This window comes from Sturnira hondurensis, unplaced genomic scaffold, assembly GCF_014824575.4.
Source record: "Sturnira hondurensis isolate 20B ecotype Veracruz unplaced genomic scaffold, ASM1482457v3 Scaffold0014384, whole genome shotgun sequence".
NCBI lineage: Eukaryota > Metazoa > Chordata > Mammalia > Chiroptera > Phyllostomidae > Sturnira > Sturnira hondurensis.
Window position 1 is genome coordinate 17,568,033 of NW_028087015.1, and position 12,354 is coordinate 17,580,386.

A 12,354-nucleotide genomic window follows, 5' to 3' on the forward strand; every position below is an offset into this window, starting at 1 on the left:
ATTTTACTTAGAAGTGCATGTCAAAAATAGTACTTGTAATTCATCTCCTACCTTTCTTAGCTCTCAGTGTCTTCCTCCAAAGGGTAGAAAATACCCCGTCAGTCCAGTCATTTGTGGCCACATCAAGCCGACCGAACATCTGTGGGGCTGTAATTGCTTTCGGATTCATCCTCATTTCCCGATGTGGTTTTCCACAATCTACACCAAGTAGATCCAAATGTTAAACAACTCAGGTGTAGAGTGAACCATCATTAAACACCACTGCACTCATTTGCAGTGTAAAGTCAGCAGGTGTTCGAAATATGAAAATGCAAAATTACATTGAAAATGTATGTCTTACTGCATTTCCAAGTTGTCATAATTAGCCTCATATATTATTGACTAAAGCATATTTGTTTTTATCTTCTGGAAAAGGAAACTGCATGTTACATTAGGGGAGAAATGGATACCATGTTGGAATTGATGAGGAATGACTATAATCTCGAAATTCTTCAAATTTCACAGCTCAGAAACCTGTTGGCTTATGGTATACTAGATTAAATTTTATAACTGATACATGACCTACAAGATTACCAGTCTCTTCATTACCAGATTTGATTTGCTGGGATGTGTTCTTGCTCATTTGGAAAAGTAACCTCAACTAATGTGCTGTAGGAATCAGAAACAAACTTTGGTGGGCAACCTCACAAAAGGTATTCAAATCTTTCAAATCCTAAAACTACTCTTGAAATGTTCTGGATTCTGCAAGTAAGGGACTGTGGTTAATAAGCAGAAAAGTGACAAGTAAGGTTTAGAGTATAAGCCATAAAATAGATGCTAAAACCTTACATACTATGTGAGAGATTAACACAGACATACATCCACACATGTGCACATTAGAAAAGGTGCCATGTTTGAAACCTACTTAGAAAATTAAACCAGAGTTCTCTTTTTTTGAAATCATAAAAAGCAGCAAGGTAATTGTGTGCAGTATTTTATGGTGCTGAAGTTCAACTTAGTCACAATTCAGCTTTTTCAGTGAATGATAGCCATAAGACTGGCAACACTTTTTCTTTTTAACCTAATGACAAGTTCCAAAAGGCCAGCAAACTCTTAAAGTGTATGAGAGAATCATAGATGAGACCCGGACTTGGTCTGTTTCCCATACACAATAAACTGTCAAAAAGTAGGTAATTGTGGTAATAGGTAGAATTATATCATTTTCATTTAGAATACCACAACATTTTTAGGAAAGCACTGTAAGGAAAAATGCTTAACTTTCAAAATGTTGATTCAGATCACTCCTGTAAATTCTTAGGCATGTCTTGAGTGTCCTCATCGCTCGACCTTCACAGACTCTGCCTTAGCACAGGCACGCTTTCCTTGCCATCACCTTCTTATGGATACCAGACTGCCCTGCCTGTACCTCAGTCTATCACCTACATGGCCACCAGATGGTCTTCTACACTCAGGGTTGACCATAGCACCATGTGACTCCCAGCTCAATGGCTTCCTGTCACCTACAGAAAAAAACCTAGGCATTTAGCATGACTTACAAAGCTCTTCACGTCACACCTACTGTACTAATTCAAATGTCCTACCAAAACAAAGCCTGGGACAAGAACGTGGGTGCTGAGAGTTGTTTAGAAGTTATCGGAAAGATAGAGTGAGGCAGAAAAGGAGAGAAGTCAATGAAAAAGCACACTGCCGAGTAGATTACGGACACAGTGTCCCTGCGAAAGACAAGGTGGAGCATTTGCCATCAACTGTTCTCCCACATTGGTTGAGGCTATGGCTGCCCCGGAGCTTTAATTCCCACCTGACCCCTGTTTCCAGGTTGAGCCAGTTCCCTATCTTCAAGGAAAGTCATCAAGCTGAAAAACTGGGAGAAGCCACTGGTGTTTGGGGGGAGAAGCTGGTTCAACAGACACATCTATATACAGTGGGGGCAGGACAAAGGACGGTGCTGGGCACCAACAGCACCTGCTCCACCGCCTCATCTCTCCCACTCCCGCCCACACACAGGGTCCATTTATTCACACCAAAGCAGTTCCCTGGGGATGTCGTCTGCTCTGTATCTCTACCTGCACAGTCTCCACTGGACCAAGGAGGCCTCCTACCCACCTGCTGCTCAGCCTCCAACCCTCTGATGAAGCAGCGCCTGCCCTGTAAGCTCTTCTACAATTCCTTGGAAAAGATTCTGCTCTCCTTTGCCTCTGCTCACAGAGTAATTATTCCAACCTTCCTCATCGTAATTCCATGATGACTTTTATGAATCTGTGCCCATGTTTGTCACCTGTTAACACTGTAAGCTCCTTGAAGACATGGCCATTTTTTCATACCTGTGTTCCCATTTCCACGATAGAACCTAGCAAAACCTCCTAGTATAGAACATCAAGAAATGTAATGAAAGAGATACATGGTGAATAAGGGAATCAATAACATACACAGGTCTTGCAGTTCTTCGGTAGAAGTTCAGCCCAATTACCTTTTCAATCTTTTGGATAATTAAGGTTTTCAGAAAGAAGCAATATTTAAAATAACAAATGTTTAGCCTACCTATTAAAACTAAGACTAGGTTAATAAAAAGGAAATACTGAAACCAAAAACAAGTTCATAAACAGCATGTAGTCTAATGACTGATTCATCTTTGAAAGGAGCTCTTTCAACACCAGTGGTGCCATACAAATTATATATTATATTATATTATATTATACACAATGCATCTGTATTGTTTAATACTCAGTGCTCATTTTGTTCAAGTCATTGTACCACGTGCATTTGTAGTTAAGAGAAGGCAGTTTTATAACAATGACAAAAGTATTCAGCACAATCTGAGAGGGAGAGCACATCACTTTAAAGCCGTATAAAAACCCTAAAACAGAATATTAACAACACACTGAAAACCACACAGTAATCCCTTTGTGCAGTCAGCTCCGTGTTGGTGGAATTCGGTGCTGGCTGGGAATGTTGTCCAGTCTCAGTGTGAAAACCCAATAGATGGAACTTCAAGGTAGAGAATTCACTTCATACCATAGCTGAGAAAATTGAGACTAAATCGAGCACGTGCAGGACCTGAGAACAAATACTGGCAAGTGCACCGGGGCTCCGACCAGGCACCTTTCCCTGTGGGACCATGCACGATGCATTCCAACAACCCAAGCTCCATGAAACTTGGGAACTCAGCTCCACCACAGCTAAGGGGTGCGGATACACTCAGGAACAGAGTCATCAATGTCCATCAAAACCAGAGAACACAAGAATAATCATGAACATGACAATGAACATTATCTCTAGATGACCTTGGCCTAGGGACTTAGACATGAGGCTTAGGGATATCTGGAAAACTTCACCAGAAAAACATCCAATTCCAGGTGACAAATTAGTTTATATGTACAGCTAACATTTAGTTCAATGTTGAAGATTAGAAGGGCTTTGGGCCTTTATTTAGAGGGTTTTATCTTGTTTTTGTGACCAGAAATAGGCGGTAGGAACTTAAGTCCTATTTATACCATTAGCCTATGGTAAAAGGTTTTTGTTTTGTTGTTTTGCTTGAGTCACAGTTCCCAAGAACCTATAGATAACATTAAAGTAATGATTTACTGCCTATGAAATCTAGAACCACTCATAGAAACACAGAGTGGTGATTACTAGGAACTGGGGAGGGTGGAAATGATAAGACATTAGTCAAAGGTACAAACTTCCAGTTACTAGATTAACAATATTTGGGAATCTAATGTTCAGCACAGTCACTATAGCTAATAATATTGTGTCATATACTTGATGTTGCTAGGAGAATAGATCTTAAATGTTCTCATCATAAAAAAATGGTAACTATCTATGTGATGGAGCTATTAGCTAATACTGTGGTGTTAATCGTGTTGCGATTTATAAATGCATCACGTAAACACACAGTACACCTTAAACTACGCTATGGTATGTATCAATTGTATCTCAATGAAGATGGAAAGACATGTTTTTCCCTTAAAGTTCCTTAATGTATTCTCTCTGAAATGTACCAAATAATCGGTAAAACAGCATTCCATCCTACAGAAATGTATTCATGTATCTACCTCTGGCTCCTGTGGGGGCATTCCAGTGTGCCACAGCTATTTAAATGCATCACTCAGAGCAATGCCGCATGGCTGCCCCTCACCTGTCATGGCTTTCATCAAGGTGTGGATGCAGGTGGTTTTCCCTGCTCCACTGGGGCCCAGGGTCATCATCCCATGCCGAACTCTCTGTGTTTCAAACAGCTGGATGACTTTCAGTCTCCAAGGAGGATGGTTGATTAAACCAGCTTCTTCAACCTGAAAATATAACAACACGCCTTCAATGGGCCACATCAGCCATGAGTCGGACTAACCAGCAGAATAAGAACAAACATGGGGTCAGGGGTCAGGGAATGGGGAATTGCTGCTTAATAAGTATGAAGTTTCAGTCTGGAAAATGAAAACAGTATAGAAATGGATGGTGGTAATGTTCACACAATAATGAGACTGTGCTTGATGTCATTCAACTGTCCACTTAAAATGGCTAAAATTGTAAATTATATGTTATGTATTTTACCACAGTAAAATATATATTGCACTAAAAAATACATACAGAGATGAAAATCAGGGTAAACATAATCAAATGTTATGCCAAGCTAATAAGAAATAGCTGCATTTGTCTTTGGAAATTGAATGCAATGTTAATATTAATATTTTATTGAATGTATATATCTTAAGAGCAACTTTAAAATAAAGATTTAAGTATCAAATGTATTTTAAATGTTTAATTTAAAAGATGACATTTTGTAATGGAAAAAAATCCTAGCATACCAGACTGACTGAAATTCCATATAAACCTCAAGCTCTTTATAAATTCACTGAGTGGTTTTTATCTATCAAATACTGTATGGAAGTTATTCTGTGCCAAACTATTCTAAGTTTAATTTCCATACCACTATGACATTGGTATTATTTATATCTCCATTTTACAGATTTAAAAAAACTGAGGCACAGAAACACTAAGTAATTTGGCCTAGATTAATACTTTTAAAGTTATAAGGTGGAGATTTGAACCCCTAGAAATTCACCTTCTCAGTTCATGCTCTTAACTAGCATGCAAAGCCTAAATGCACTATAAGTGATGCTTTTATTTTTACTTAAGTAATTTTGTATAATAATTATGTGCCACTTGATACTATGTATACTCTCCTGATCTTTCACATGCTACAAATTATTCATGTAACACCTTATAAATTATTTTATATTTAGCTTTTTAGATAATGCTACAATTAATTTGGCCATTGAAAAAGAAGCCATTTACAAAATAAACTAGCACTCTTCACTGATAAAAAAGGATATTAAAACTTCCATACACTGATTTTGGAAGCAAAATATCTACTTAATACTACCATATTTGATCTTTATCACAAATATCTTTATGAGATTGAAATGTATTTTATAAATATGCGCTAATCATCACTTCTATGAAACTTTTTCCCCCTGAGCTCTTTTTCATAAGAAAGGCAATTGAGGAACAAGGTTTACATAATTCATTTCCGTTCCTAGGAAACTGTACAACATTAAAGCAGCACCAAGTGCTGTGGGAAATGCAGACACCTAATGGTACAGATTACTCCAGAGCCCAAGGAACGAATCACAGTGATCATGAGGGAAAGGAAAAAATGACAGTGAGGAGCCACGGGAGATCACGACAAATGACACTGACAGAGCCGCACGGGCACGGGCAAGGCAGCCAGCTGAGCCCCGCGAGCCCCCACTGGTCTGTCACATTTCGTTCTGGAATCTGGTGTGGAAGGGTCTCCACCAAGAGCAAGGCCACCAGCATGGGGTCGACCGGGGGTGTGGCTGTGAGATGGCAGGAAGAACTCTGTCCCCGGAGTGCCACTGCCTCTCTCAAAACAGTCCCTCCCCACTAGATCTTAGGCCACCAAAGAACAACATTTAAACATGCCGAGGTTTGTTTTCCTACACTCCCTGGAAATATTCATCAACTAATCCTTGTATACAAATAGCAGAAATCACTGCTACACAAATAACATGGCATTTTTTTAAATTAAACATATGTATTTTATGTTACTACATTCATTAGCAACAATATATTAAAATATACTCTCATCACCAAAAAATACAGCAATCACGGCCTTAAGTGTTCTTCTCAGCACCCACAGATTTGGGGGGCAGGAGCTCCATGGGATTCCCATGAAATCCACATGACACTGACACAGTACTTGATGCCTGCTGAAGTGTTATTACCTGTCTGCTAATTGCCACCTCCAGATCAGGGTAGCCTGCCTTGTCCAGAAGAATATTTGGGAAGAGATCTTCAATCAAACTCAAAAACAAGGGTTCGTCCTCATCAATCTTGAAAGGAAAAGAGAGAGAAATCAGAGCAACCATTCTGACAGAATCACAGCAATGCACAGGTAAACGGATGATGCCTGGCGCAGACCAGATCACTTTGTCATAACCAGTAATCAGTCAAAATCATCCTCTTCGAAATTAAGAAATGTTTCCCTCATGTTTCCCATAAGTTAAAAATTATTATTAAAAAAAAAGAAAGGGAGGAGAGTGAGGAAGAAAAGGAAAAAAGGAAGAAAACGAAAAGAAACTAAGTATGCCTACATGACCACCTTCCTATGTATGAAATAATCCACTTGGGGTGCAGCTACATGGTCTAAAATTTCTAATTTAAACTTTAAACAATGTATAATGAGAGGTAGCAGCAAATTCATGAACTGGAATTTGGTTCATACTTTCATTTTGAAATAAAAATGTATCATTCTGTCACCCTATACATAAATCCACTGATACTGGACAGTTGATTACCAGTTTCTACCGTGAAATGAAAGAGTCAAAATTAGTACACACTTGTAAAATTTACATACAATTTTATGCCAGGCTCCACAGAGTTTAAATGTAAGATTTTAGCTCTAAAACGCAAAGAAAAGATTCACGGTATTTAAGAATTTGTCACATGGATATTTTTTAGATCCATTTGAATTCTTTTGGAACAGGCCTATGTTAAACTAGACACAAGTCACTACAGAAAGAACTGGAAAAACACAATTTAAAGTTCCGCTCTCTAGTACTCTATCTGATAATCAGGTATTTTGAATGATCACATTGAATAAATATTTCTACATCTAATTCATGCTGAGTTAGTTGAACTGTTATCCGAGTGAGTGGAACATGTCCATCTGTGAATCCTACCAGTTTAGAGAGATTCATGTCTCGCAGGACACGCATGACGATCGTGGACTCCGTGTCCGTGGGGTTGGCTCTTTTTGCTGCACCCAGTGTTCGCAGAACTGACAGAATGTTACGCAGGCCAAAATCATAATGTACCTGAAAATTTGAGGTACACCAGGCTTATTTTCAGTATTAACTTACACGTGGAAATTATACCAATTTGGCAGAAGACCTGCTCACCATAATGAATAAATGCCAATTTTCCTTTAGAAAAACTATACAGTGAGTGAAGCAATAAATATTTTCATCAGTACATTTTTGAGCAAATAGAGAATTTCCAGAAGAGTCCTCTCCTGTACCATCATTAGCTTTAAGCCCTAAAATCAGAATTAATAGACATATCTTGACAGGGGGAAAGGAATAAATTTCCTGTTGGAGTACACATGTCCCTTCAGCTTCTACTTAAACAGTCATCTGTAGGAATATGTCCTCATTTCTCTAAAGCTGAAATGTTGAACCAGAATGAAACTGAGACCTCACTCATGTCCATCATATATACCTGTACTGACACGTAAACAGGAAAGGGTATTGAGAAGGAAGGAATAGAGGTACATGCCAGGATTACCTTGGCCAAATCATAACCCAAGGCCCCAGCTCTGTTAGTCCCTTAATATATATTTAAAAACTCAATCATGCCAACTCTTACCACATATGAAGTACATAACTAAACACTTGTTTTCTAATCACTGTGAAAACTATGGAAGTGCCTCAAAAAATTAAGAATAGAACTGTGATATTATCCAGCAATCCCACTTCTGGGTAAATTTGCAAAAGAACTGAAAGCAAGCAAATAGATACGAGTACACTTACACATGTAGCAACATTATCTACAACAGCCAAGAGGTGGAAGCAACCCAAATACCTATCAAGTAATGAGTGGATAAAGAAAATGTACATACAAGGAAATACAATCCAGCCATAAAAGAGGAAGTATATCCTATCACATGTTACACCATGGATGAGCCTTAAGGACACTATGCTAAGTAAAATAAACCAGGCAAAGAAAAAGAAATCCTCCATGGTGTCGCTTACATGAGGTATCTAAAGTAGTCAAATGCATACAAACAGAAAGCAGAATGGTGGTCACTGGGCGCTGGGACAAGGGAAGGAGAGGGGCTGTTTAGTGAGTCTGGAGTTCCAGTGTTGCATGAGGAAACAGTTCTGGAGATCTGCTTCGCAGCTTGGTGGACATACGGAACTCTATGGAACTGTACGTGTAAAATGGTTAAGAGGGTGAGTTTAATGTTGTATGTTTTTACCACAATAAAGAATACCTATAGAAAAACAAAAAAACAAAACCAAAAAAATTATCTGCTAACATAACTAGGAGCAGTTGCATCTAGTACTAATCATTTGGAGGGTGGATAAGTAATGGAGTAAGGGCTGTAGGAGTGGGGAAAGGTTGAAATACTGAGAAGAGATCAGGAGTTAGTGATGTGGGAATTTTTCTCCATGCTACAAAAAATATTTCTTTGACAGAGGAAAGATATTCAATGAGTAAGTGAAATCTGCAATAAGCAGAAGAAACCAAGAATGATGGTGACAAAAATAGAGTCGGTCTAACTAGGAAAACTCAATGGCCAGGGTCAGAAGACTCTGTCTGTGATTGAACGTTTGCAAGGAAAGAAGTTTTGAGTGACAATGTAAGCTAGTCAAACCTGTGAGTAATAACAAATGGATTCAAAGAAGTTTAGAATAGAGGCCACAGTGAGTAGAGAGATCAAAGTATTATATATGTGAGGAGTGTTATTCACTTTTTATTTTTCTGTTTATTAGAAGATATTATCCAGCATATGCTTTCAGCAATTTTTATTTCTATGTTCTAGGCATTTGTAACATGATCCCTGCCTTCTGGTCTTTGAACCGTTGTATGCAGGACCTGTGACATGCTTCTAACCAATAGAATACAACAAAGGTGACAGGTTGTATATGGTTACACACACATGATTATGTGGCCACATTATGTAAGGTTTGTGATGATCAATTTTGTGTGTCAACTTGACCAGTCCCTGAAATGCTTAGACAGCTGATTAAACATTATTTCTGGTGAGGGTGTTTCGGAAAGAGATTAACATTTGAACTCATGGATTAAGTAAAGCAGATGGCCCTCCCCAAAGTAGGTGGCACCATCCAAACCACTGAGGATCAGAGGAAGGTTGGATTTGCCCTCTCTGCCCGATTGTTTTGCTGGGACATCAATCTCCTGCCCTCAGTAGTCCTACTATTCCTCCAGACTGGGACTGAGATCTACAACATCAACCTTTCAAACTACAGCTTCAGCTTCCCTGGGTCTCCAGCTTGTACATGGCATATTATGGGACTTCTCAGCTTCCATAACTGTGTGAGACAATCCCTTATAATATCTCTTTACATGCAGACAGTACACCCTATTACTAGCATTCATCTTGCTGGAAGCTTTTTCCCTTGCTGACTTTGAAAAAGGGTGTGCCCATGTTGGAGAAACCAGGCAGCAAAGGATGGCACCAAGCTCTGTGGGAACTGGCCTCCTCCCACTGACAGTCGGAAAGAAACTGAATCTCGCAGTTTTAGAATCTCAAGAAAGCAAATTCTGCCAACATCATAAGTGAGCTCGGGAGCAGATCTTTCCCCAGTCAAGCATCGGATGAAACCACAGCCCCAGTCAACAATGACTGCAACCTTGTTAGACTCTAAGCAGAGACCCAACCAAGTTGTGGCAGGACACCTGACCCACAGAAATCACAGGATGATAAATACGTATTGTTTTAAGTTAGTAATTTTGTGATGACATTATTACACAGCCATAAATAACTAATACAGAAGTAGTAAATGGTTAATTTTGTGCCTCTCAACTCTGGAATCCCATGAAGTCAGAAGCTGCTACTCTATCCAGTGCAAGAAAGTGGCAAGGAAGTTACAACGGATAAGCAAGACAAATAGCAAAGCTTGGTCAAGTACATGAATGAGTGCGGTGGAGAGATTAGTGAATGACAGAGATGCCTGAAAACCACGAGGACACATAACATATATTATGATCAATGTAGACATGGGATAAAGAGAAAATATTAGTATCTATAGTGCTTTGGCTCTTCAGTTAGTCCAGAGAGTATTCACTTCATTTCTATGCTGTAAGCATTAACCTCTTTCAACGTACTTCTTAATAAGATTATGCATATAAAATTACATTTGTAATGATACATGTCTCCACTTTATATCAATAAAGTATCTGTCAACAACCGCTGTCTACAATTTTTCAAAATGAAAGACACACTTTTACTGAATAGAAACACGAAATACTCATAAGTACACAGCAACCTCAGAATGTCGCACCTGCTTAGAAAGCTGCTCCTCACACAGCTTGTAGAGTGTGAAAAACTTCCTGGCCAAAACAATGTTGTCAATGAAGCCACAGCTAGCCAACTTCACTCTTATGATAATCTGACGGTCAGGGACCATCATGGCCACAGAGCGGAAGTTAATCTTCAGGTTCTCCGGGAGTTCCTGCCGCCCAGCATAGCCAGGATTCTACACAAAATAAAACCCAAGAGTGAATGACACGGTCATGAGCAGGGTACACCTGCATACACCTGCAGGATATTAAAAGATCCATTTTGTACACACCACAAATCTGGACTGACAACCAAAAAATTCATTTACCTATTTCCCCCTCCTTTTCCCTGAAGAAATTAAGTGGTGAGTTACTAATATGAGCTTTGTTTAACAATAAAAGTTTCTGAACCGGAGTGAAAATTACAATCCCAATTTCCATTCATAGGAAGTGGGTGACATATGACCAAAGAGATGTGTGAAAATTGTGATAAAAGGCAGAAATTCACTAGATCTTCCTTACCATGGTCAGAAAAAGCCCAAATTCAGGGTTCATGGTCACTTTATCTCCATCAGTAAAAATAAAAGATTTTTTATGCTCCTTTTTACATGTCAAAATAATGGAAATTTGCTGGGCTGCAACTGAGAGGACTGGTAGGTCGATACGGTTAAATTCGTCAAAACAACCCCAGGATCCAGACTGTGCCAGCCCTTAGATGGGAAATGAGAGGAAAAAATCAATTAGTAGTGTAACTTTGGAAAGCCAAGGAAAAGGATATTACACAGTTGCCAACACAAACCAGAGATAAGCTACTTCACAAATAAAATGGAGCAAGTAGGTCATGCCTGAGTGCCCCCAAATAGCTCACAGTGTGTACTTTATCTATAAACACCCACCCTGTGGGGATAAAGAAACCAGACAAAAGGCCAGTAACATTGACATCTGATCCACCCAACACTGCTAAGATTCAGGTTTTCCAAAAAGTTACCTAACATGCAGCCAGTTATTGAAAAATACATCTTAACAAGATATTCCACCTTAACTGAAATTTCTCTACAAATTAAAAAGCATAACAAAACATAACTTTCACCTTTAAAAATCCGTCCAAGCCCTCGGAAATCCATCTGGTCTGAACAATTGAAAACCACAACATATTTCCCAAGACATCGTCCCATATCTTTGGTAGTTTCTGTTTTGCCAGTTCCTGCAGGCCCAGCAGGTGCTCCGCCCATGCTCATTCCCAGAGCCTGAGCCAACGTGATGTAACACCTTGGGGGAGAGAGACGTCAGTAGAACCAAAGTGCTGGCCTCTAGGACATACTTCTGAAACATCACAGTGAAATGAAACCCACACAAGATTAAAAAAATGAAGATCCAGGCCATGGTCCCTACATAACACTTCCAAAACTGCATTCTAAAACACAGTTATCTTCATGGATATTAAGGAAAGAGGCGGGCATTGTCTATGGTCAATTAAGTTTGAAAATTCTTTAAAAAAGTTTAACAGCCTTTTTTTAAGATTAATACTTGGGTTTTATTTTGTAATATTTTATTTTTATGCTATAACAGCTGTCCCAATTTTTCCCCTTTGCCCCCCTCCACCCCGCCTGCCCTCACTTCCATAGTCCATCCCCACACCACTGCCCATGTCCATGGGTCCTTCATGTATGTTCTTTGACTGGTCCCTTCACCTTCTTTCAATCAGTCCACACCTACTATCTCCCCTATTACAGCTGTCAGTCTGTTCCATAATTCTATGCCTCTGGTTCTATGATACTATATATTGAGAGTCACCAAGAATAAAAA

At 39.2% G+C, this 12,354-nt stretch overlaps 1 protein-coding gene across 2 annotated transcripts in view; it reads right to left on the reverse strand.

Annotated features, from left to right (window-relative positions):
- DNAH5 (dynein axonemal heavy chain 5) overlaps positions 1-12,354 on the reverse strand; it is a 210,181-nt gene that overhangs the window by 104,095 nt on the left and 93,732 nt on the right. For both annotated transcript variants that reach the window (XM_037063015.1, XM_037063014.1), the window contains exons 36-42: positions 11,639-11,817; positions 11,071-11,258; positions 10,551-10,745; positions 7,203-7,337; positions 6,246-6,353; positions 4,136-4,289; positions 52-198 (exon numbers count right to left, since the gene is read on the reverse strand). In XM_037063015.1, the coding sequence (XP_036918910.1) occupies positions 52-198; positions 4,136-4,289; positions 6,246-6,353; positions 7,203-7,337; positions 10,551-10,745; positions 11,071-11,258; positions 11,639-11,817 (1,106 nt within the window). The remainder of the gene's footprint in view (positions 1-51; positions 199-4,135; positions 4,290-6,245; positions 6,354-7,202; positions 7,338-10,550; positions 10,746-11,070; positions 11,259-11,638; positions 11,818-12,354) is intronic.